The sequence below is a fragment of the Vombatus ursinus genome, unplaced genomic scaffold, assembly GCF_900497805.2.
Source record: "Vombatus ursinus unplaced genomic scaffold, bare-nosed wombat genome assembly UNPS02014779.1, whole genome shotgun sequence".
In the NCBI taxonomy this organism is placed as follows: domain Eukaryota; kingdom Metazoa; phylum Chordata; class Mammalia; order Diprotodontia; family Vombatidae; genus Vombatus; species Vombatus ursinus.
The window spans coordinates 13815664-13841314 of NW_020954557.1; the positions used below are offsets into that span (position 1 = coordinate 13815664).

The 25651-nt window shown below is 38.1% G+C and overlaps 1 protein-coding gene and 1 pseudogene across 1 annotated transcript in view; both read right to left on the reverse strand.

The window, feature by feature from the left end:
* Positions 1-25651, reverse strand: part of CCDC150 (coiled-coil domain containing 150) — a 113444-nt gene that overhangs the window by 2837 nt on the left and 84956 nt on the right. The window contains exons 20-23 of the mRNA XM_027866087.1: positions 20602-20728; positions 12096-12290; positions 10720-10788; positions 10462-10623 (exon numbers count right to left, since the gene is read on the reverse strand). Of these exons, the coding sequence (XP_027721888.1) occupies positions 10462-10623; positions 10720-10788; positions 12096-12290; positions 20602-20728 (553 nt within the window). The remainder of the gene's footprint in view (positions 1-10461; positions 10624-10719; positions 10789-12095; positions 12291-20601; positions 20729-25651) is intronic.
* On the reverse strand, positions 2337-4919 carry LOC114045780 (annotated as a pseudogene).

Genomic DNA, 25651 nt, shown 5'->3' on the forward strand with positions numbered 1-25651 from the left:
CCAATTGAAGGACATCCCCTCAATTTTCAATTCTTTGTCACCACAAAAAGAGATGCTATAAATATATATATATATACATATATATATTTACAAATAGGTCATTTTTCCTTTTCTTTGATCTCTTTAGGACAGAGACCTACTACTGGTCATGCCGAGTCAAAAGGTATGCACAGTTTTATAGTCCTTTGGGCATTGTCTGAAATTGCTCTCCAGAATGGTTAGTCCAGTTCAGAACTCCACCAACAGTGCATATGTGTCCCAATTTTCTCACATGCCCTCCAGCACTTTCCATTTTCCTTTTCTGCCATGTTAGCCAACCTGAGAGGTGTGAGGGAGTATCTCAGAGTTTTAAGAATTTGAATATTTAATCAACAGTGATTTAGAGCACTTTTTTTCATGTGCCCATTGATAGCTCTGATTTCTTTTTCTGAAAACTGCCTGTTTCATATCCTTTGACCATTTATCAACTGGGAAATGGCTTTTTTTTTTAACAAATTTGGCTCAGTTCCCTATATATGAGAAATGAGGCCTTTATCAGAGAAGCTTGCTGTAAAAATTTCCCCCAATTTTGTTTTCCTTCTAATTTTGGTTGCACTAGTTTTATTTGTGCAAAAGATTTTTAATTTCATGTAATCAAAATTATTCATTTTATATCCTGTGATGCTCTTTATCTCTTGTTTGGTCATAAACTCTTCCTTTATCCATAGATCTGACAGGTAAAAATCCCAAGCTCCCCTAATTTGCTTATGGTATCACCCTTTATGTTTGATTCATTTATCCATTTTAACCTTATCTTAGTATACAGTGTGAGATGTTCATCTATACCTAGTTTCTGCCAAACTGCTTTCTAGTTTTCCCAGCAATTTTTTGTCAAATATTGAATTTTTACTCCAAAAGCTTGGATTTTGAGTTTATCAAATGCTAGAGTACTATTGTAATTTACTACTGTATATGTGTACCTCATCTATTTCATTGATCCACTGCTCTATTTCATAACCAGTACCAGATTATTTTGATGATTACCACTTTGCAATATAGATTGAAAAATCTGGAGCCACTAGGCTGCCTTCCTTCACATTTTTTTCATTGATTTCATTCCCTTGATATTCTTGACCTTTTGTTCTTTGAGATAATTATTTTTTTCTAGCTCTATAAAATAATTTTTTGCTAATTTGAGTGGTATGGCACTGAATAAGTAAATTAACATAGGTAAAATTGTCATTTTTATTGTATTGGTTCAGGCTACCCATGAGTAATAAATATTTCTCCAATTGTTTAGATTTTTATTTCTGTGAAAACTTTTGTAACTGTGTTCATACAATCTCTGGGTAGGTCTTACATATAGATGGAGGGAGGTAATTCTTATGTTTTATTTTCTGAAACCATCCTTCTTCTCATTTTTATTTTCTCTCTCCCTCCTTCACCTCCCCCCAAGATAGTAAGCAATTTGATACAGGTTATATGTGTTCAATCATGCAAAATATATTACCATATTAGTCATGTTGTGAAAGAAGACACAGATAGGGGAGGTAATTCTTAAGAAGATAATAGGTAACCAAATCTTTTGGATATTTCATATTGGTCCAAATAGAAATCATTATCTTTTTTTCAAAATACACTCCTGTACTGAACTTTCCTATTTAAGTTGGTGTCCCTTCTATTCTTGGAGTTCTCTAGGCTCATAACTCTGGTGTTAAACTCAGCTCTTCATTCTCCTTCACTTCACCCAACTAATCAGTTGCCAAGTATTACTTTTACCTCCATAATATATACTACACAGAACTCCTCTCTACTCATGCATCCATACCGTATTTCAGGCCTTCATCACTTCTTGTTTGGACTATTGCAATTGCTTCCAAAGAAAGCTCAGGTCTCTCCACTTTTGCTCCAAGCCATCCTATACAATGTAGCCAACATTATCTTCAATAAGCACAGAATTGACCATGTAAGACCCCTACCAAATAAATTTGAGAAGGTTGTCTACAATAGATGCCTCAGCTTCTCCTCTTGCTCTTTTTTTTGTCCTAAGTTTGTTTCACTAAGTGGTAAGTTTATAGCTAGGTGCACGGTGGATAGAGCATTGAGTCTGGTGGCAGGAAGGAATTCAAATCTGCTTTCAGACATTTACTGGCTGGGCAAGTCACTTAACCCTGTTTACCTCAGTTTTCTTATCTGTAATATAAGCTGAAGAAGGAAATCCAACCTACTCCAGTATCTTTGCCAAGAAAACCCCAAATGGGGTTATGAAGAGTCAGATATGACTGAAACAACCGAACAAGTTTACAAATTAATGTACATTAGAGGTAATGATGCAGTTGGAGGATATTGGACCTTGTCTAAGCAGCATGATGAAATCTACCAATAGTATGATAGAAGATGTGACCTTTTCCAAGACCTTGGCTTTTCTGGCCGGCAGAGGTAAGCCTGTGCATCAATTTGTGTTTGTGCACCAGTTCAGTGATCCACCAAATGTCAGGGTTTTGTCCTATAGCTTTATGAAATGAGTCAATAAGAATAATCTAAAAGAATTTACATGTTGAATCTTCACCCACCAGTAGGAGTCTAAGACTCTTAGGGCCCCACAGTGGCATCCAGGATTCTGAAGGCTCCTGGCACACTTTAGCTGATTGACTCTGCGATAGACAGTTTTACCAGAGACTGCACCCTTGGGAGCTGGATGCTTTCACCTACTTTGGTGAACGCAAATCTAGTAGATGACATAACCTTGTTTAGTCTTGTATCCCAATTTGTGAGTTTTATCAGGTCTGGTTGGCCAGGGAGCTCTATGGAGGGAAAATAACTGGTGGTATTGCCAGCAATGGACCTGTAAGAGGAACTGCATTACATCTGTTTCTTCCTACATAATTCTTGGATGTATTTCTAAGCCCCTATCCTGGCTTACACCTGATACCTTCCATCAACTGGAAAGGAAGAAGGCACCTTCACACAATCCTACTCTTTTTAATTGTTTACTGCCTAATTTCTGACCTCATCATTCAAAACTGCTCTCTCTAAAGTCACTAACAATCTCTAAATAGCCAAATCAAATACCTGTGATACCTGTGAATATCTCTCTGTAGCCTTTGACAATTGTCCTCTTTTCCTTGATATTCTCTTCCACGTTTCTGTGACCCTATTTGATCCTAACTCTCCTCCTACCCATCTGACCACTCCTTCCAAGTCTTCCTTGCTAGATTTTTGACCAGGTCACACCTACTTGTCCACTAGCCATGGATGTCTCCCAGGGCTCTGTACTGGGTCCTCTCTTCTTCTCCTTCTATACTATTTTACTTCATGACTTCATTAGCTTCCATGTATTGAATTATCACCTCTATGTTGATGATTCTCAAATTACTACACAGCCTTAACTTCTCTGCTGATCTCCAGACTCACATCTCTGCCTATGGGACATCTAGAACTGGATGTCCAGTAGACATCTTAAATTCAATCTGTCTAAAACAGAACTCCTTATCTTTCCTCGTATATCCTCCCCTCTTCCTAACTTCTCTATTACTCTCTAGGGCACTACCATACTTCCAGCCACTCAGACTCCCAACTTAGTTGTTATCTTCAACTCTCACTTTATCTCACCCCCCTGCCCCATTCAATCTGTTGCCAAGGCCTGCCCATTGTACCTTCGTAACATTTCTTACATCCACTCACTTCCCTTCTCTGATACTACCCTGGTACTGGCCCTCATCACTTCACAGCTGGCTTACTGCAAAAGGATGCTGGTTGGTCTCTCTGCTACAAGTCCATCCTCTACTCAGCTGTCAAAGTGATCTTGCGAAACCACATCATACCTCTACTCAATAAACTCCAGTGGCTTCCTATCACCTCCAAGATAAAATGTAAAATTCTCTATTTGACATCTGAAGTCCTTCATAACCTTCCCCTCCCTACCAACTTTCCAAGGCATACACCACACCCACCTTGTGTACTTTACCATCCAGTGACACTAGCCTCCTTATTGTTCCTTACACAAGATACATTATCTTTTGGCTCTGGGAATTTTCTCTAGTTGTCCCCTATGCCCAGAATTCTCTCCCTCCTCATTTCTGCCTCTTAGTTTCCCTGGCTTCCTTTGAGTCCCACCTAAAATCCTGCTTTTCTACAAGAAGTCTTTCCCAATCCTTCCTAATTCCAGTACCTTCCTTCTGTTGATTATTTCCAATTTATTCTGTTTATAGCTTGTTTGTGGAAAGGTGTTGATGTGTGTCTCTGCCATTAGACTGTGAAATCCTTGACAGCAGGTCTTCCCCATTAGATTATGAACTCCTTGAAGGCAGGCACTGCCTTATGCCTATCTTTGTATCCCTAGTGCTTAGCACAGTGACTAGTACATGTTGTTGTTGAGTCATTTCAATTGTGTCTGACTCTTTGTAACTTTTGCTTGGCTTTGACTCTTTTTATTTTAAGCAAAGATATTAGAGTAGATCACCATTTCCTTCTTCAGCTCATTTTACAGATGAGGAAACTGAGGCAAACAGGGTTAAGTGACTTTCCCAGGGTCACACAGCTATTAAGTGTCTGTGGCCATATTTGAACTCAGGTCTTCATGACTCTAGGCCTGGCACTCTATCCACTGTACCACCTAGCTGCTCTGACTGGAGTAAGCACTTAATAAATATTGTCTGACTGCCCTATTATCTCTAGGATAAAATGCAAGATCCTCTGTTTGGCTTGTAAAGCTCTTCTTTCATAACTTGATCCCTATCCATCTTCTCAGTCTCATTATGGTATTCCTTTCCTATATTCTTTGTTAGGACCAAATTGGACTTCTCTCTGTTTCTTATACATCATTCCATTTCCCATCTTTATGGCTTTGTATTGGCTGCTCCTCATCCCTGGAATGCACTCCTTTTTCACTTCTGCCTCACCAAATCCCTCACTTCTTTCAAAATGTAGATCATGCTCATGATTTCAGAAAAACCTGGAAAGACTTACATGAACTGATGCTGAGTGAAGTGAGTAGAACCAGGAGAATGTTGTACATAGTAACAGCAATATTGTACGATGATCACCTATGAACGACTTAGCTATTCTCAGCAATACAATGATCCAAGACAGTCCTAAAGAACTCATGATTGGAAGATGCTGTCCACTGTTAGAGAAAGAACTGATAGAGTCTTAATGTAGACCAAAGCATACTATTTTTAACTTTCTTTTATTTTTTATTTTTTATTTTTTTAATCTATTTATTTGTTTTTAGTTTTCAACAATCACTTCCATAAGCTTTTGAATTTCAAATTTTCTCCCCCTCTCTCTGCGCCTCCCCCTCCAAGATAGCATGCAATCTGATACAGATGCTACATATACCTTTCTATTAAACATATTTTCACATTATTCATGTTGTAATCGGAGGTTCCTCCAATAGAAGGAACCACAAGAAAGAAGAAACAAAACAAAACAAAGCAGTAGGAAAAAAAAAAGGGCAAATAGTATATATGCTTCAATCTATATTCAAACTCCACAGCTCTTTGTCTGAATGTGGATAGCATTTTCTATCATGAGACTTTTGGAGATGTCTTAAATCCTGGCATTGCTGAGAAGAGCTATGTCTTTCAAAGTTAGTTATCGTACAATGTGGGTGTTAATTTTACAACGTTCGCCTGGTTCTGCTCACTTTACTCAGCATCAATCCATACAAGTCTTTCCAGGTTTTTCTGAAGTCTGCCTGCTCATCATTTCTTTTAGCACAATAGTTTTCCATTACATTCATATATCACAACTTGTTCAGCTACGCCCCAATTGATGATTATCCCATCAATTTCCAATTCTTTGCCACCACAGCAAGAGTTGCTATAAATACTTTTGAACATGTGGGTCCTTTTCCCATTTGTATGATCTCTTTGGGATACAGCCCTAGAAGTGCTATTGCTAGGTCAAAGGGTATGCACATTTTTATAGCCCTTTGGGTATAGTTCCCAATTGCTCTCCAGAATGGTTGGATCAGTTCACAACTCCATCAACAATGTATTAATGTTCCAATTTTCCCACATCTTCTCCAACATTTATCATTTTCCTGTTTCGTCATGTTAGCCAATCTGATAGGTATGATGCAGTACCTCAGAGTTGTTTTGATTTGCATTTCTCTAATCAATAGTGAGTTAGAGCATTTTTTATATGATTATATAGCTTTAATTTCTTCACCTGAAAATTGCCTGTTCATATCCTTTGACCATTTATCAATTGGGGAATGACTTGTATTCTTATAAATTTGATTTAGTTCTCTATATATTTTAGAAATGGGACTCTTATCAGAGACACTGGTTATAAAAATTCTTTCCCAGTTTTCTGCTTCCCTCCTAATCTTGGTTGCATTACCTTTGTGCAAAGACTTTTCAATTTAATGTAATCAAAATTATCCATTTTGCATTTCATAATGTTGTCTATCTCTTGTTTGGTCATAAATTCTTCTGTTCTCCATAAATCTGATAGGTAAACTATTCCTTACTCTTCTAGTTTGCTTATAGTATCAGCCTTTATATCTAAATAGTGTACCCATTTTGACTTTATTTTGGTATATGGAGTAAGATTTTGGACTATGCCTAGTTTCTGCCATACTCTTTTCTAGTTTTCCTAGCAGTTTTTGTCAAATAGTGTCTGTTTCTTCCTGTAACTCTCTGAGTTTCTCCTCTAAGAATTTGGATGCTATACCACTTGGTGCATATGTATTTAGTAATGATATTACTTCATTGTCTATGGTGCCTTTTAGCAGGATGTAGTTTCCTTCCTTTTCTCTTTTAAGAAGATCTATTTTTGCTTTTGCTTTGTTTGAGATCAGGATTGCTACCCCTGATTTTTTTTACTTCAGTTGAAGCATAATATATTCTACTCCAGCTTTTTACCCTTACCCTCTGTGTCAAATGGGTTTCCTGTAAACAACATATTGTAGGATTATGGTTTTTAATCCATTCTGCTTTGTCTCCATTTTATGGGAGAGTTCATCCCATTCACATTCACAGTTATGATTCTATCTGTGTCTTTCTCTCTATCCCCCCACCCGCCCCATTCATGATTTTCTTTCTTTCTCCCTTTCCCTCCTCACTAGTGTTTTGCTTTTGACCACTGCCTCAGCCTCAGTCAGTCCACTCTCCCTTCTATTAGCTCCCTCCCTTTTCTTCCCCTTTACCCTTATTACTTGTCTCCCTTCTATTCACCCCTTCCATTTTCTTTTCCCTTTCCCCTCCTACTTCCTATAGAGTAAGTTAGATTTCTATACCTAACTGATTATGTTATTTCCTCTTTGAACCAAATCTGATGAGAGTAAGGTTCAAACAATGCTCATCTCTCTCCCTTCTTTCCCTCTATTGTAATAGGTTTTTTGTGCCTTTTCATATAATGTAATTTACCCCTTTCTGCCTCCTCCTTTCTTTTTCTTGCAGTAAAGTCCCTTAATTAGATCCACTTACTCAGATCCACTTAACCCACTTAATTAGATTTTTTTTAATCAAAGTCCACTTATACTCACCCTCTCTGTTTATGTGTACCCTTTTAAATGGTGTACTAACAATACAGTTCTCAAAGAGTTACAAGTGTCACCTTCCCTTGAAGGGATGTAAACAGTTTGCCCTTATTAATAACATGTTTTTTTTTTTCTGTCCTGTTTACCTTTTTATGCCTCTCTTAAGTCTTGTATTTGAAGATCAAATTTTCTGTTGAGCTCTGATCTTTTCATCAGGAAGGTTTGGAAGTTCCCTATTTCACTGAAAGACCATGTGCTCCTCTGAAAGATTATGCTCATTTTCGCTGGGTAGTTGATCCTTGGCTGCAATTCAAGCTCCTTTGCGTTACAGAATATAGTATTCCACACCCTATGATCTTTTAATGTGGAAGCTGCAAGATCCTGCGTAATCCTGACTATGATTCCATGATATTTAAATTGTTTCTTTCTGGCTGCTTGCAGTATTTTCTCTTTGACCTGGTAATTTTGGAATTTGGCTATTATATTCTTGGCGTTTTCATTTTGGGATCTCTTTCAGGAGGTGATCAGTGGATTCTTTTGATGACTATTTTACTCTCTGGTTCTAGGACTGCAGAGCAGTTCTCCTCTCTTTTCATCCTGAAAGATGCTGTCCAGGCTCTTTTTTTATCATGGTTTTCAGGTAGACCAATGATTTTTAAATTGTCTCTCCTAGATCTATGTTCCAGGTGAGTTGTTTTACCAATATGTCATTTTATGTTTTTATTTATTTTTTCATTTTTTTGTTTCTGTTTAACTGATTCTCATTCTCTCATAGTGTCATTAGCTTCCATTTGCCCAATTCTAATTTTTAATGAATTATTTTCTTCGGTTAGTTTTTGTGCCTCCTTTTCCATTTGGCCAGTTTTGCTTTTTAAGGAGTTGTTTTCTTCAGTGAACTTTTTTTTTCCAGTTGGCCAATTGTATTTTTTAAGGACTTGTTTTCTACAGTTAATTTTTGTCTTCCTTTTCCAAGCTATTGACTCTCTCTTGCATATCTCTCATTTCTTTTCCCAATTTTTATTCTATCTCTCTTATTTGACTTTTAAAATTCTTCTTGAGCTCCTCCAAGAAGATTTTTTGGGCTTGAGACCAGTTCATATTTACTTTTGATGTTTTGGATGTGGGTATATTGACAATGTTGTCCTCTTCTGAATTTCTGCCTTGATTTTCCCTATCCCCATAATAAGAAACTATGGTCATTGTACGTTTCTTTTTGCTCATGGTGTTTGCTTATTTCCTGACTTTAAAAAAAAAAATTGAACTTTCCTGCTGGAGATCAGGGGGCACTGACCAAAGCTTCTTGTGCTGGAAGCCTGGGGCCTGGTCACTGGCTTTGTGTGCTGGGGCCTCAGGTGCTGGCAGTTGGAGGCTGTAGGATTACTAATTATCTGGTGTTGGGCTGGAATTAGCAACATGGGAGCTCTAGGGGTAGGGATGGGGAATCTGGCCCCTGGAAGATGTCTGCTCACCTGGACATTGTGCTCCTTTCTTTGGCTCCTGCTCACCTGGGCCTTGCACAAGGATGTTTCGCTGCTGAAGGATGTCTTTCAGCCTGGAGCGTTATCTCTTGGAGTTGTGCTTCCCAGAGTTTTGCTGAGGCACCAGGAGACTTGGCTGCCAGAGAATGTCATGGCACGTGGTAGTTTTCTGAGCCGATGTCTACTAGGTCCCCTGCCTGTAGTAAGGTATTTGGCGGTCCTGGTATTGGTGCTTGCCTGCTCTACCAGTCTGGGGTTCAGGATCTCTCCCTGGTATACTGAGGTGGGGCTTTACGCTAGCTTGCTGGGATGCCTCCTATTCCGTACTCCCCTTCTCCCAAAGTGAGAGGAGTCTTTCCCGTTAGTCGCCCAAGCTTCCTGGGCTACAAGACTGCTGCACCCCATCTTTCTGCTGGTTCAGCTGTTCCAGGATTTTTCCTGGGGTGATATTTTCTGGGCTTTCAGAGGTCAATAAGGGAGGGTGAGAGTGACTTCTTACTCTGCCATCTTGGCTCTGGGAAGTGGAATTGAACTTTCTTTCTTTCTTTCTTTCTTATTTTTATTTTGGTTTGAGTTTTCTTCCACAAAATGACTAATATGGAAATGTTTTACATTATTGCACATGTATAACCTGTATCAGATTGCTTACTGTCTCAGGGAGGGGGAAGGGTAGGGAAAGAGAGAGAAAGAAAATTTGCAACTCAAAACAAAAAACAGAATGTTAAATATTAATGTTGTTTTTTATGTAACTGGGGAAAAAAATAAAATGTTATTTTAGAAAAAGATACAGACTATGCTCCACTTTTTACCTAAGCTTTTCTTCATATAATAAATATCAAATGGCTTGCTTCCTCAAGGAGAGAGGGAGAATGGAGGGAGGGAAAGAATTTGGCAATCAAAATTTTATCAAATGGATGTTAAAAATTTTTTTACATGTAATTAGGAAATATTTGGCAAAATATATAACATATTAAAAAGCTTTTCTTGATCTTCTCAAGAACTTCCCTCCACAACTACCTTGTATTAACTTTGTATGTATTACTCTGGACATATTTATAAAGGTTCATATTGATTCCCCCAATAGAACGTAAGCTCCTTGAGAGCAAGAGTTCTTTTACTGGCTGACTTTGTGTCCCTAGCACTCAGAACAATTCTAGCCCTGGGCTTGCTGACTGGTACTACTAGAATAGCAATACTTTCTAGAGTGTAAATATTAAGAAGTAGGAAGGCCCTGAAAAAGAAGATCTCAAATATCTTTTGAGGCCATATATAGTCAACTATATTTTAAGAATGTGGGCTTTGTTCTAATAAACCCATAAGTGCTATTTTTTGTGTAGTCAATGCTATAGTTTCCTCCAGGTATTACTAGGGGGATAGGCCCAAATTTTGCATTTCTGTCTATCAGGGTAGACTAAGGTTTTTCCACTATATTCAGAAAATATATCAGGTATTATGCTGGGCTTCAGCATGTGATCATGGATGACTCAGCCTCTGACCTAAACAGAAGCTCTTTACCTGGCACCGACTCTCCAACTCTAGCCTCATTTTTCGTTCTGCCTCTAGTCGTAGTTCTTGTTGCTTATTTCGTGCTGATAAATCATGTTGGCTCTTTGCTAACATCTGCATTTCCCGCTGTAGAGTGGTTACTTCAGTCACAAATTCCTGGATGCTCAATGACTAGAAAGGCATACACACAAAAGATTGAAATGATCATGAGCAAGTGTGGGACTTTTGTATTCCAGGATAAATACAAAGTTAGTAAAAAGTATCTACCTGTTCGTAATTCTTTTTCTGATATTGATCCTTAATTAGCTCCACTTGCTTCAATTCTGTTTCTATTTGCTGAAAACAAATGAGGAATAATGTAAATAAGATCATGAAAAATCTGCTTGCCCCATTTGCCAGTAGGATGCATAGAACCATATAGCATGAGTGGGCTTTTCTCCACATCTGGTCTACTGGCAATGAAGAACAAGCTTCAGTCCAATCAGTGGCCAGTGCATGTCTCATTTCTACCACATCTCTTCACATCAATATTTACTGTTGGAGGAGGGGGGAAGTAGACTGTTCATTTCTCACCCTATTGCTTTTCTGGACTTTACAGTCTCCAGAAACTCACCATTATGTAAGATGAATTTAACTCTGAAACACCTTCTCAGTGCCCCCTGCATCTAGAATCCCTCCCTCTGATTGGAAAGGGTGGAGGTGGAAACTGGAGAGCTTGTCCCAGATCCTCCACCATTTAAAGAGGACACCCAGGAAATTCTCATCATTTCTCACCCAAGTGCTTTCCTAGACCTCATCATCTCCAGAAACTCAGTTTTCTGAAAGATGACATCAACTCTGAAACTCACACCTCCTCAGTATGACCTGCTCCTGGGGCCCTCCTTCCTTCTGGTTGGAGAGGGTGGAAGGGGGACATTTGGGAGCTCCTCTCTGATCCTCTACCATTTAAGGAGGCCAATTAGGGAATTTTTCTTCATCATTTCCCACCTAGCTGCTTTCTTGGACTTCATGGTCTCCAGAAATTCATCATTCTGCAAGATGAAATCAACTCTGAAACTCATACCTCTTCAGCACCTCATCCCTGGGGCTCCTCCTTCCCTCTGATTGGAGCAGGTGGTAGGGGAGGACATTTGGGAACTTTTCCCTGATATGACACTATTTTTCACCTGGTAGCTTTCCTGGGCTTCATGGCCTCCAGAAAGTCATTGTTCTTCAAGTGAAATCACCTCTGAAACTCTCACCTCTTCAAATCATTTCCCACCCCTGTTGCAGGATTTCATCGTGTTCCATTGCTGGGTAACCTCCCTCCTACACCTTCCCTCTTTTCAGTTTCATTTTATATTTTGCCTCATCCATTACACTGTGAGCTTTTTGAGGACAGGGACTACTTTATGCCTTTCTTTGTATCCTTAGTGCTTAGCACAGTGCCTGGCACATAGTAGGTGTTTAATAAATTTTTATTGACTCTGTGTTTCAAGGCAACCTTCTCATTTACCAGCTGTTGCTAGTATTGCCCAAGGCAATATTATTAAATATTCTGAAAATTTCTTCTCCTGGCATCAATTGCTTATATTTCAGTCCAGGGGACAGTGTTAACAGAGGGTCTTAAGATAATTTCTTGTGACACAGGGCCTTCATACTACCTTCATTCTCTCTGCATTCTGGACATTTTGAGCCTTGGAAGACAAATGGTGCTTGATCTGGGCCTTCTGGCTCTTAAATTTTTCCTTGAGACTGGCTAATGTTTTCTCTAGTTCTGCCACTTTCTGTCGCAGCTCTCTGTTGGCCCGGGACACTTCCACTGATCTGGAGTTGGCATCATCAAGGGCTTTCTTCAGCTGTAGGGCACAGATAAAACCATAAGAATACTTTCACCTTCCATTTCAGTTACATAAGTTTATATCAATAATTTTACAATCTTTTCTTTCTCTTATTTTTTTTTACAGGTGAGTTGGATGCCTTATTGTGGTATGGAGATTTCTCCTGATGGTTAAAGGCTCTATCAGTAGAGCACAAGATCTAAGAAGTCTTATGCCAAGCTAGAAAGGCTCCAAGAATGAGCCCAGTGACTACAAGAGGGTCATCACTTGGGTTGTCTACTGAGTGAGGAGTTTTTAAACCACAGCAACTTTGGAAGACCACCCACTAAAATGTGCAGAGGTTGTATAATCGATGTTGGTAGAAGTATGATCATAAATCACTGGAGTACTGAAGCATTTACCCTGACCCCCAGAAATTAGCCAAGAGTCTAACTCAAAAATCAGAGGTGAAGTTCTAAAAACAATTCAGTTATTGTTTATGATTTGAAAAGGCATTCTCATGGTCCAGCACCAACAGCTTATATTTAATTCTGGAGGACAATGTTAAAAAAAAAAGGGTCTTAAGACAATGTCTTGTGGTTTAGAGTCTTGGTATAACATTTACCTTTGAAATTCTGGGCATTATGGAAACCTTGGAAGATTCAGGTCTTCTAGTGTTTTAATTTCTCCTTGTCAATAGTTAATATTTTTTCTAGCTCTACTACTTTTATTGAACATTTCTATTGGCTCATACAAACTTCCAAACCAAAGGATCCTTTTCCCCTTGTTGAACAAAGGACAGCAAAGAAGCGCATATATTGCTTGGTACAATAGAGACAATTACTCCCCAACCCTTACACCAAAGTTTCAGTTCCGTATCAACATCCAAAGGACATCGCCACTTGGATGTCTCACCATCATGTCAAAACTTAAGATTATCTAATGTAGGAGGCGGTTGATTAAAGGAGTTCCTGATGATCATCAACCTGGTGAGCTTAGAGGGTGGGACTTTTGATTGCATTTCATGGAGAGTATGGATATGCCCCTTCATATCTCCTGGAGAAGGGGTTTCACTGTTGGGGTCATACAAAAGATGAATTGGTTGGGCCCACTGTTTTGGGAAAAGCTACCCATTTGTAGTGACCAATAAAATGGAGTTTATAGGCCCTTTTGACCTATTCTTTTTGGAAAGATACTATGATCAAATTAGAACCAAGAGTGGAACCTCTGAAGGCAGCCTTTGGGCAAAAGAACACAGCTTCTACAAGTGCTCATCTGCATGACCTAGAAGAGAGTTTCTTGGACAATGCAAAATTCCTGGCCCAGGACTTGAAACGGCAATGGAGTGACTGCCCAACCACAAGGCAATTATGGAGAAGTGAACTTTGTAGTCAAGTGGTGAGAGATCCTGGGGGTTTCCACCTGAGAATCCCTGAGATTGAGAGCCCAGAATGACCTTCTAATAAGAGAAGGGAGATTTCCTCAGCAGCAGCTTCCCAAAATCTAACCTTTTTATGAAAGATGGAATATTTCCTGGGAACTTGTCTTGTGGACGGCCTTGTGAATGGGGTTCCAAGTTCAAAAGTTTGGGTATCTGCCTTCTATTGAAAGAAGGGGAACTTAAGAATAGCATACATGGCCCCTTGTGTAGAAAGAAAGTAAAGCTAGGATATGGAAAAGCCAAAGATTTGGATTTTGCCCTGTCAGTACTGTTACTCAGACTATGCAGCTCTAATGGGAAAGGAATTATCTGTCTAGCAGTCCCAGGTACAGTTCCCTTCCAGGGTGAGTCCAAGCCTTCAGAGTAGAACAATAAAGTTGGATGTCTGTAAAGGTTCCTCTGTGGGGATGAAAATGGAATGCATTGGAATTCTGGAATGTTACCTATCGAGCAACACTATGTTTTTCTATTTGGAGGCTAATCCAAACCAGAAGTACTGCTATTAATCTGAGAGGCCCTGTAGGTACCCCTTTGGAAAATGAAACTCACTGAAAAATAAGAGGGCATCCCCACTGGCAACATATAATTCATTTTCCTTCTTAGAGGAATCCAAACCATAGGGTGACATTCTGAGCATAGGACTTTAAGACATTAGTAGAAAGTAAGAATCATAAGAAAAGGAGGAGAATTATATTGATATGTTTTTGTATTTTCTAGGGGATAGAATGATATTTGATACCTGTGCATGCTAAATGTATTTGTTAAATTGAGAACTAATAGAGCTATTTGCCTTTGTGGAAACTGAGGCATGAACCATATTTTGAGATTTCCCAAAAACTTCAGGGGAAGGCATACAAAGCAAAAAAAGATAGTGATACTTTTGATCTAGTAAAAAATTCATTAAACTGAAAAAAAAAATCAGACCCATTTCCATTTTTCATACTTTTGCCTCCTAAGGTTCAAAACCCTGAAATTAGTTTTCTTTGACTCTTCCTCCTCTTTTGTTCTATACACCCATTTTAGCCATTAGTTTGTATGATTCTTCTACCGAAATGTCTAAGTTGACCCTTCATTATCTCAACACTTTAATCCAGGCTCCAATTAACCTCATGGTTAGATAATTTAATACTTCAATAGTTTCCCTACCTACAGCCTTTCTCCATTCCTCTCCAGCCTACGCAATATTATCAGATTTTATTTCAATGAATCCGTGATCTCAATCATAATGATATCCCATTCAAAGTTTTATATCATAACATATTCACACCTTTTCATTCTGTATGATTCTTGTCCATGTTTGGACATAAATCTTCCATATAAAATTTCAACATGTTGGAGTCCTTTTTCTAGATTTTAAAATATTCTGTTGGTACCAGTGGATCCTTGAACTGTTCGTTTGCTATCTTCTTCCCTCAATACATAACTCACCTGCCTCCTCTTCTATTTAAACATTACTTGGATAACTTTTATGCCATTTATTGTGCCCCAGCCATCATTGTGCTCAGTGGAACTCAACACAGTAGAATCACAGAATTTGAGAGTAAGAAGGGATTTCAAAGGCCATCTGGCCCAACCTATATGTGAAGAAAATCCCCATTATAACAAACCTGACCAAGTGGTCAGGAAGGGGAACCTAGCATTTCTCTTTTTTTCCAAATTCAATTTTATTTTATTTTCAGTTCTGAATTCTCTCCCTTCCAATTCTCTTCTTTCCTAACCACTGAGAAGGCAAGAAAAATAAAACTCATTAAAAAGATGTATAGTCAAGCAAAACAAATTCCTACATTAGTCTTGTCTGAAAAGAAAGAAAAGGAAATATGCTTCAATTTGCACAAAGTCCATTAGTTTTGTATCTGGAGGTGGATAGCATGAGTCCTTTGGAATTGCAGTAGGTCATTGTGTTGAACAGAATTCCTAAGTCTTTCAAAGTTGTTTATCTTTGTAATATTATTATAATTACATGAATTGTTCTTTTACTTCTGTTCACTTTATTTTGCATCTGTTCATACAAGTCTTCTTAGGTTTTTATGAAATTATCCCCCTTCAAAATTCCTTACACCATAAAAACATCTCCTCACTTTTCACATATAATTTGTTCAACCACTCTCCAATTGATGGGCATCCTTTCTATTTCCAATTCTTTGCCACCACAAAAAGAGCTGCTATAAATATTTTTTGTACAAGTAAGTCCTTTCCCCTTTTTTTTTTTGGTTGCTATTTTTGGGGTATAGAAATAGTAGTAGTATCACTGGGTACGTAATATCAAACCGTTTTGATGATTGTGGCTTTGTAGTATAGCTTGAGATCTGGTATTGCTAGGCCTCCTCCCTTCCCACTTTTTTCACTAATTCCTTTGATATTCTTTTTTTTTAATTCTTTTTTTATTTTTATTTTTTATTTTTAGGCAATTGGGGTTAAGTGACTTGCCCAGGGTCACACAGCTAGTAAGTGTCAAGTATTTGGTCTGAGGCTGGATTTGAACTGATGTCCTCTTGACTTAAGGGCCCATGCTCTATCCACTTTGCTACCTAGCTGCCCCTTCTTTTGATATTCTTGACCCTTTATTCTTCTAGATCAGTTTTGTTACTATTTTTATAGCTCTATAAAGTAATCCCTTGGTAGTTTGGTTGGTGTATCATTGAATAAGTAAATTAGTTTAGGCAGTATTGTCATTTTTATTATATTGACTCAGCCTACCCATGAGCAATGAATATTTCTCCAAAGATTTAGGTCTGTATTTGTGTAGAAGGTTTGGTAATTATGTTCATGGAGTTCCTGTGTGTGTATTGGCAGGTAGACTCCCAAGAATTTTATACTGTTTGTAGTTATTTTAAATAAAACTTCTCTGTTACTTACTGCTGAATATTGTTGGTAATACAGAAATGTTGATGATTTGTGTTTTAATGGAAGCCCATTCCGCTTTTGGTCATTTGTAATAAGAAGACTTTCTGACACTTAGTTGAAATTGACCTCTTTGCAACTTTTTCCCATTGATCTCTCCTTCTGCAGCCCAACAGAACAAGTTTAAACACTCCTCCAAATGACAGACCTTCAAATACTTGAAGACAGCTATTATTATACTTCTCCACCACCACCAATTTCCACCAAATCTTTTCTTTCCTAGGTTAAAATGCTCAGCTAATGCTCATGTAACAAAGACTCACAGTCTTTCACTAGCCTGATTGCACTCCTCTGAACATTCTTTAGCTTATGTCCATCTTAAATTGTAGCACCTAGAATTTTACATGATCTCCAGATGAGGCCTGATCGGGGCAGAATACAGTGAGACTATTATCTCCGTATTCATAGAAACTATGCCTTGAAGACCAAGATATAGCATTTCTTTGGGTTCTTTTGTTTGGCTTCCACATTACATTGCTAACTCATATTGAGTTGTAGTTCACTAAATCCTTGAGATTTTTTTTTTCAGAACTGCTGGCCTACCATGCTTTCCTCATATTCTCCTAAGAAGTTGATATTTTATACCCAAGTGTAAAACTTTTCATTTATCCCTATTGAATTTTATCTTATTAAGGTTAGTGTAGTGCTCTAGTCTATAAAAATCTTTTGGATCTTAATATACCAGTACATTAGCTATCTAATCCAGCTTAGCATTATTTGGCAATCCAAAGAGCACGTCACCTATGTCTTTGGTCAAATCATTTATAAAAATTTTAGGCAGTACAGAGCCAAGCACAGATTCCTGGGGTACTCCAATGAAGACCTCCTGCCATAATGACACTTGTTGGTTAACAATCACTCTTGAAGTCTAGCCTTCCAGCCAGTTCTAACTATATTTAATTGTACCATTGTGGCCTATATTTCTGTATCTTCTCAGGAAGATCATGTGATATTTTACCAAAAGCTTTACTAAAATCTAACTACATGCGTGACATTTTCTTCATCTAAGTTAGTGGAAAACAAAGAAAATGTGATTAATCTGTAATGACCTGTTTTTAATGAGACCATGCCAATGTGTGATCATTACATCACTTTCAAGTTATTAATCATCTCTTCAATGACTCATTCTAGAATTTTCCCAGGAAGTAAAGACAAGATCATTGGCCAATAGTTTGCAAACTGTTCTCTTTTTTTGAAAATTAGAGTTTTCCTTTCTCCAATTTCGTGGTACCTTTTCTGGTTTCCAGGATCTTTCAGCTATCTCTGATAAGGGCTCAATCATCAACCAGTTTCTTTTAACCCCTCAACAATGAAGTCTGTCTGGAGCAGATGACTTGAATTCATCAAGATGTTCTCTTACTATCTCCTGACTTATCTTGGGCATTGACTCTCTGTTAGTAATTTCTCTTCTATCATTTCTAGTGCAGAAGCCATCCTCCTCCTTAGCAGAGAAAACAGAAGGAAAATAAGAATCAAAAGGCTCCACTTTCTCTATCTTGTCTGTTACCATAGATTCCTCCACTCCTATCTCTCCTTTGATACTTTTTTTTTCTCTCACTGTAGCTTAAAACTCAGCTCATTCTTAGTTTCAGTACTCCAGACACTTATTTTTACAGAACCATGTTATGCTCTTAGAGTCATTTATCCATTACTTTTTAAAATATCTGTCTCTTCAGACAAATCCCATTTTTACTTCTCGTTAGAAGGGACTGTTTTTGGATTTTTGTTCTTAGCATGTTCTCTACCTCTTGGGCTAACTTCCTTTGTATCATTTTAGTCCATTATTATCTTACCTATATTTCCTTTGATCCCTTTGAAATCTGCTGTACCAAAATCTAGTGTGAATGTCATACTATGCCAGGATTTCCTCTACTTCTCTATCACAGACTCTAGGATGAGAATCAGATGACAGTCAGATCCAGGATAGAATTTCCCCTTGTTGGTTCCTCTTCCTTTTGAAGGATAAAATTATCATTACAGCAGATCACGAAGTTATGTGCTCTGCTTTTGTCAGAGAGAGAGAGAGAGACAGCTCTAGAAGATGTCTGGATGTTTGAAATCCCTCATTAGTACCATATCATACCTCTATGCCAAGTTTGTGATGTTTTTCAAACTGAATCTATTTCTTCTTTCAGTATTGGTAATCCAATGACAAAATCACTTCTGTTTTTCCCTTCCTTGACCTTAACCCAAAGACTTTCCATTAAGCCCTTCTCCTATGGTGTCTTGATTCCTTTACCTGAGGATACTTTCTTGATACATACTGTTACTCCTTCCCCTTTTACCTATCCTGTTTCTTTTCTATCCAGAGCTCAGTCCAATCATGGGTTTCATCACACCAAGTTTCAGTGATATATGAGGTCAAATTTACTTTGCATATCTCTATGCAGATATTTGAAGCCACTGGCTTTACTAATGGTCATTTTTTTTGGATTTTGTCTCCTATGAACTTTTGGTATTTCAACTGCTTTTCTTCTTCCTTTGTTGTAGCTAGTTTGGGGGATATATGTAAGCAATCTTGCCCTTTTCCATATCCATTTTAGTTTAAAGACTTTTTTATTGGATTTGTAAGGCACCTAGCAAACATAATCTTACCAGCCCTTGTTAGGTACATGCTCTCTCTAGCTAGGAATCTGTTATTTCTGTATTTTAAGCCATGGTCCATAAGTCCAAATCCTTTTCTGAGACACTGCCTTCTTAGCCAGCTGTTCACTTCCCAAATTATTTTTTCTTTTCTGTATTCTCTCCAACAATGAGGAAAATAAAACTTGTGCTCCTACATTCTTCAGTTTCTTGCCCAAGATTTCATCATTGAAAAAGCACTGTACTAGGTGGCAGGATAATATCTGAAGTTAATATTAGCATTTATATATCATGTCTAGTTATGCCTACCATGAATCTTTCCATTGTCCTTTGGGTCTCTCAAAATGTTCATTCTTATGAAAGTGTGATGGTCCATGATTTGCAACCACATAGCATTGCCAGAATCTCTATGCAATTTTCCAAATACAATACAACCCATCTGCTTCCTCCTATTTAATTCTTGGCCCACCTCATATGCAGTTCCTGCCACACACACACAACATGAAGTTGGACTAACTCAAAGGGTTGTCCATCTAGTTGCAGATCATAATTCAGACAACTGGCATTTTTTATTTTGTCTTTCTTTGTGGCTTGCTAGGCCAATCTATTTTTAGTTGCTGTGGATCTAATTGAGGAATACTATAATAGTTTTAGATTAATGCATTTAGCACAATGGCAAATAGAAGCATTTACCTTACTTTGAATCTTTCCATCACCTTATTACCTTTATAAGCAAGTTCCTTAGACTGAATGTCTAGTTATTTTGCTTTTCAAAGATTTCCTTTGATGTATTCAATTAATCAGTAAGTATTTAATCAGAATTTACTATGTTAACTTTCAAACAAAAAGACAACTAAACATTTCAAAAGGGCCTTGCCCTCAGCAGCCCTAAAAGCTGCTTGACTGATGGCCAGAGAAGTAAAATGTAACAATTACTCTGGACCAAATTGGTGAAGGTAGACTCCAGAACCTAAAACCATCGACTGGCTGGAGTGGGAAGGGGAAAATTGTTGTTGTACATAAAGTGAGTGCTTGATAAATGCTAGTTTAATTAAATGGATTAGAAAGGTAATTTCATATATATAAATAAGGAGTCTCCTTATCACACTTAACCAATGGAACAGGGAAAATGTTTGCACACTGGTAGTTCTTTATTAGGAGCATTAGGCATATCACTTGTTTTCTTTAGTGTAGTGCCTACTGCCATCTTACGAAGAACAGTGAGTTTGCTTAACCACATCTGGTCTGCCTGGAAAAGGAGACTAGAGTACTGAAAAGATGGGAACCTGAAGAAACCACTAGACTCAAAACTCTTCAGCCAGTCTCTTTTGAGGGATTCATGGGGAGGGAGGAAGGAAAAGAGACAGACAGACAGACAGACAGACAGATAGACAGACAATAGTTTTTCATAATCTCACATCTTACCTCATTTGTTTCCCGTTGTGCAGCTTTCCTGACAGTCTCTTTCTCAGACTGAAATTGCTTTCTCAAAGAATCTATGCGTTCAGCAGTCATCTCAGCTTGCATTTTGGATTCCTCAGCCACCTGTTCCCTATTTATTTTGAGGGGAGGAAGGATTATGAATCATCTTTAGAAATTAATCTTAGTTACCTTTATTAAAGGAAACTTCATGTAAAAGTGAACAATACCTACTTTCAGAAAGATTATGGGAATAGAATTCCAACCCTAAAACAAACACAGAATCAAAACATCTTAGAATGAGAGGTCATTTACCCCATCCCACTAAGGAATCTCCCCCAAGTAGCCTTGTAGCCTCCACCTGAAAGTCAACAGTGATGAGGAAGCCAGTACTTTCTAAGGCAGCCCAGTCTATTTCATGATTTTTAATTGTCAGGAATTTTATCCTTACATTGGACTCTGATTCTCTGACACTTCTACCTATCCCAGTTCTGCCCTTTGGGCCCAAGAAGAACATGTCTAATCCCACTTCCAAATGACAACACTTCTAAAATGAATCTGTTAAAGGAAAGAGGACTGGAAGATAGGAGGGGACTAGGTTATAAAGGGCTTTAAATGACAGAGAAAGAATTTTTATTTGATCCTGGAGGCCATATTTTGAGCCAGACCTTCACTTTAGGAAAATCACTTTAGTTGGATGAATGGAGGAAGGGAAGAATGAAGAATGGAGTGGGGAGAGATTTAAGGCGGGCAGACCAATTAGCAACTTCTTGTATAAATTAAGGGGTGAAGTGAGGTGGGCCTGTTCTAGAGCAGCAGCAGTGTCAGAGGGAAGAAGGGGTGTATTTGAGAGATGTTGTAAAGGTAAAATCAAAAGTCCTTGCTAACAGATTGGATTGCGTGTGTGTGTCGGGGGGGAGTCAAAGACAGTGAAGAGTCAAGGATGACACCAAGGTTCTGAGTCTCAGGGACTGGATGGTGTTATCCTCTAGGGAAGACGGGCATGGGGGAAGATATAAGAAGAAAAATAATGAATCCTGTTTGGGACATATTGAGTTTAAGATGTCTACTAGATATTCGACTAAAAGGCAGTTGGAAATGCAAGATTGGAGGTCAGCTGAGAGATTTAGGGTGGGATTGGTAGATCTGAGAATCATCAGTATAGAGATGGTGATTAAATCCAGGGAAGCTAATGAGATCATCAAGTGAAGTAGTATAGAGGCCCAGAACAGATCCCTGAGGGACACTACTAGGTAAAGAAGATTGGGATTTCACCTTTTTCTTATAAATATTCCCATCAAATGCTCTTCATTGATACATTTTGCCTTTCAGTGGTCTTTCCTCTCATCCCTATGGCTATGATTAAGTATGTGACCTCCCAAATCTTGTTTCTCTTTGCTTTTTCCTCTTTCCTTTCCTTTCTTCTCTAATCTTTTTGTCTCCCTACATCTCCCTGCATCTCTACTTCTTTCCTCATCAGGGCAAGCTTAAGTAGATGACTGCCCTAAAATAGTTCCCTTTACTTTTCAGGCTGATTCCTGAAATTCTACATTATAGCTTAAGCCAAACATTCTTAGGGCTGGAATAAAATTCAAAGGCAAGAATCCCCTCTACCATGTTCCTAACAAGTGGCCATCCAGTCTTTGCTTGAAGACCACAAGTGAAAGGAAGATAACTACTTCCAAAGACTTTCATTTCACTTTTTTCTTTTACAAAGTTTTTTCTTATATCATGTATAAGTCCCCTTTGTGGTAACTTCCAATCATTACTTCTACTTTTGCCTTCTGGGGTCTTTTTCCCCATCTCCACCACTTTCCAAATACTAGAAGACAGTTATCATTTTTCCCCTAAGACTTATCTTTTCCATTCCAACTACTGTGCCTTCCACTGTTCTGAATGCGGCTTAGTCTTGATCACCTTCTTCTGGATGCACTTCAGGGTGTAATTCCTAAAGAATGGCATCCAGAAATGTACACAAAACTCCAACATTCTATGAACACTGCCTCTTTCTAAAAAATTTAAAAATCACAAACCAGAAAAATTAAACACAAACATATCCATACACATCTTATGGCACAATAAAATGTCATTAAATTCACATACCACAATTTGTTCAACCATTCCCCAACAGATGATACCCACTTTAAGTTCTTGGCTACAAAAAAATACTGCTACAAATATTTTGTACACATAGGTCCTTCTCTTTTTCCTTTGATCTCTTTAGGGTGTGTGTCTAATACTGGTATCACTAGACTAAAGTTATGGTTTAACATTTTTTTAGGTATAGTTCAAAACCATCACAACCATATACCACAACTTATTCAGCCATTTCCCCAACTGATATGCATCCCTTAAATTTCCAATTCTGTGCCGCCACAAAAAGTACTGCTATAAATATTTTTTATACAGATGGGTCCTTTTCCTTTCTCCTTGATCTCTTTGGGATATAGACCCAGTACTGGTAATGCTGGGTCAAAGATTATGTGCAGCTTAATAGCCCTTTGGGCCTAGTTCCAAATTGTTCTGCAGAATGGTTGGATCAGTTCATAATTCCACCAACAGTGCACTGGTATCCCAATTTTTCCACATTGTCTGCAACATTTGTCATTTAAATTTTCTGTCATATTAGCCAATCTGATAGGTGTGAGGTGGAACCTCAGAGTTATTTTAATTAACATTTCTTTAATTGGTAGTAATTTAGAGCATTTTTTCATGTGACTATTGATAGCTTTGATTTCTTCTGAAAATTGCCTTTGACCGCTCATTAATTGGGGAATGAAATATATTCTTATAAACTTGACTCAGTTCTTTATATGTTTCAGAAATGAGTCCTTAATTAGAGAAACTCGTAAAAAAAATTTCCCAGAGGCAGCTAGGTGGCGTAGTGGACAGAGCATCAGCCCTGGAGTCAGCAGGACCCAAGTTCAAATCTGGCCTCAGACACTTGTCACTTAGCTGTGTGAGCCTGGACAAGTCATTTAACCCCAATTGTCTCACTAAAAAAAAATCCCCCTCAATTTCCTGCTTTCCTTCTAATATTGGCCGCATTAGTTTTTTGCAAAATTTTTTTAATTTAACGTAATTAAAATTATCCATTTTACATTCTGTTAACTCAGCACTGTCCACTAGATTGCAAAGGAACAGTTTATGTCCCAGTCTTAACGAAGGGCAATGCCAAGGAATGTTCAAATTACCAAACAATTGCACTCATTTCACACACCAGCGAGGTTATGCTTAAGATTTTGCAAACTAGGCTTCAGCAATATATGAACCAAGAATTACCAGAAGTGCAGGCTGGTTTTCAAAGAGACAGAGGAACTAGAGACCAAACTTCCAACATTCACTGGATTATGGAGATAGCAAGGGAATTCCAGAAAAAAAATCTACTTTTGCTTCATTTACTACACTAAAGCCCTTGACTGTATGAATCATAACAAATGTGGCAAGTCCTTAAAGAGATGGGAGTACCAGATCATCTTACTTGTCTCCCAAGGAACCTGTAAGTGGGTCAAGAAGCAACAGTTAGAACTAAGCATGGAACACTGATTGGTTTAAGATTAGGAAAGAAGTACAACAAAGCTGTATATTGTTACCTTACTTATATGCAGAAAATATCATGTGAAATGCGAGACTGGACAAATTAAAAGTCAGAATCAAGACTGCTGGGAAAAAAAGCAACAATCTCAGATATGCATATGATATCACTCTGATGCCAGAAAGCGAAGAAGAATTAAGAAGCCTCTTAATGAGGGTGAAAGAAGAGAGTGTAAAAGCTGGACTGAAGCATAACATTAAAAAAAGTGAGATCATGGCAACTGGTCTCATCACTTCCTGACAAACAGAAGGAGAAAAAAATGGAAGTAGTGTCTGATTTTTACATTCTTGGTCTCAAAGATCTTTGCAGATGGTGACTGCAGCTATGAAATTAAAAGATGCTTGCTCTTTGGAAGGAAAGCTATGGCAAATCAGGATAGCAAAAGCAAAATCCCCTTGTTGACAAAGATCCATATGGTCAAAACTATGGTTGTTCCAGCAGCAACGTTTGGCTGTAACAGTTGAACTACAAGGAAAGCTGAGTGCTATAGAATTGATACTACTGATGCTTTCAAATTATGGTGCTAGAGAAGACTACTGAGAATCCTTTGGACAGCAAGGAGATCAAATTAATCAATACCTAAAGAAATTAATCCAGACTACTCATTGGAAGGACAAATACTGAAGGTGAAGCTTAAATACTTTGGTCACATAATGAGGAGACAGGACTCAAAAATGGCGGATAAAAGGGCCTGGTGTGCTATGGTCTATGGGGTCATTAAGAGTCAGAAACAGCTAAACAAATGAACAACAACAAATGCTCTCTCTCTCTTGTTTGGTCATAAATTCTTCCATTATCCATAGATATGACAAGTTAAATATTCCATGCTCCTTTGATTTTAATTTTGATTTAAGAGACATCCAGGCTTGCTACCCAGAATTCTGCTGGAGTTCTTTCTGCTAGGAACAGCAGCCAATAAATTCTTCAAATCTGGAGGATGTGACAAGAGAAACTTGTCGTCCTGGACCTGATCCTTACCAACAAAGAGAAACTGGTTCCTAGGGTAAAAATGACCACTCCATCTTAGAATTCATGGTAGAAAAGGAAAGGAAAACCAGTTATAGTCCCCTGTGCAGCCTGAATTTGGGGGAAATGGATTTCAAATTATGTATAAAAGGATAGGTAGGATCTCAAGCCTCATGTTCAACAGAGAAAGTCATCCTAGAAGGGACAGAAAACTTATAAGAATTGAATTCATAAGAGAAAAGTGGAAATTATTATTTTTTTTAATTAGCTTTTAGAAAAGGATGTTTACTGAGGTGGTATAGTAAGATCCATTGGCACAAAACATCTTTCAAAAGTCTGTGATACATTCTCCCTACAAGTATACTGAGAGTTGGGGCAGCTAGGTGGTGCAGTGGATAGAGCACCGACCCTGAAGTCAGGAGAACCTGAGTTCAAATCTGGCCTCAGACACATAACACTCACTAGCTGTGTGACTCTGGGCAAGTCACTTAACCC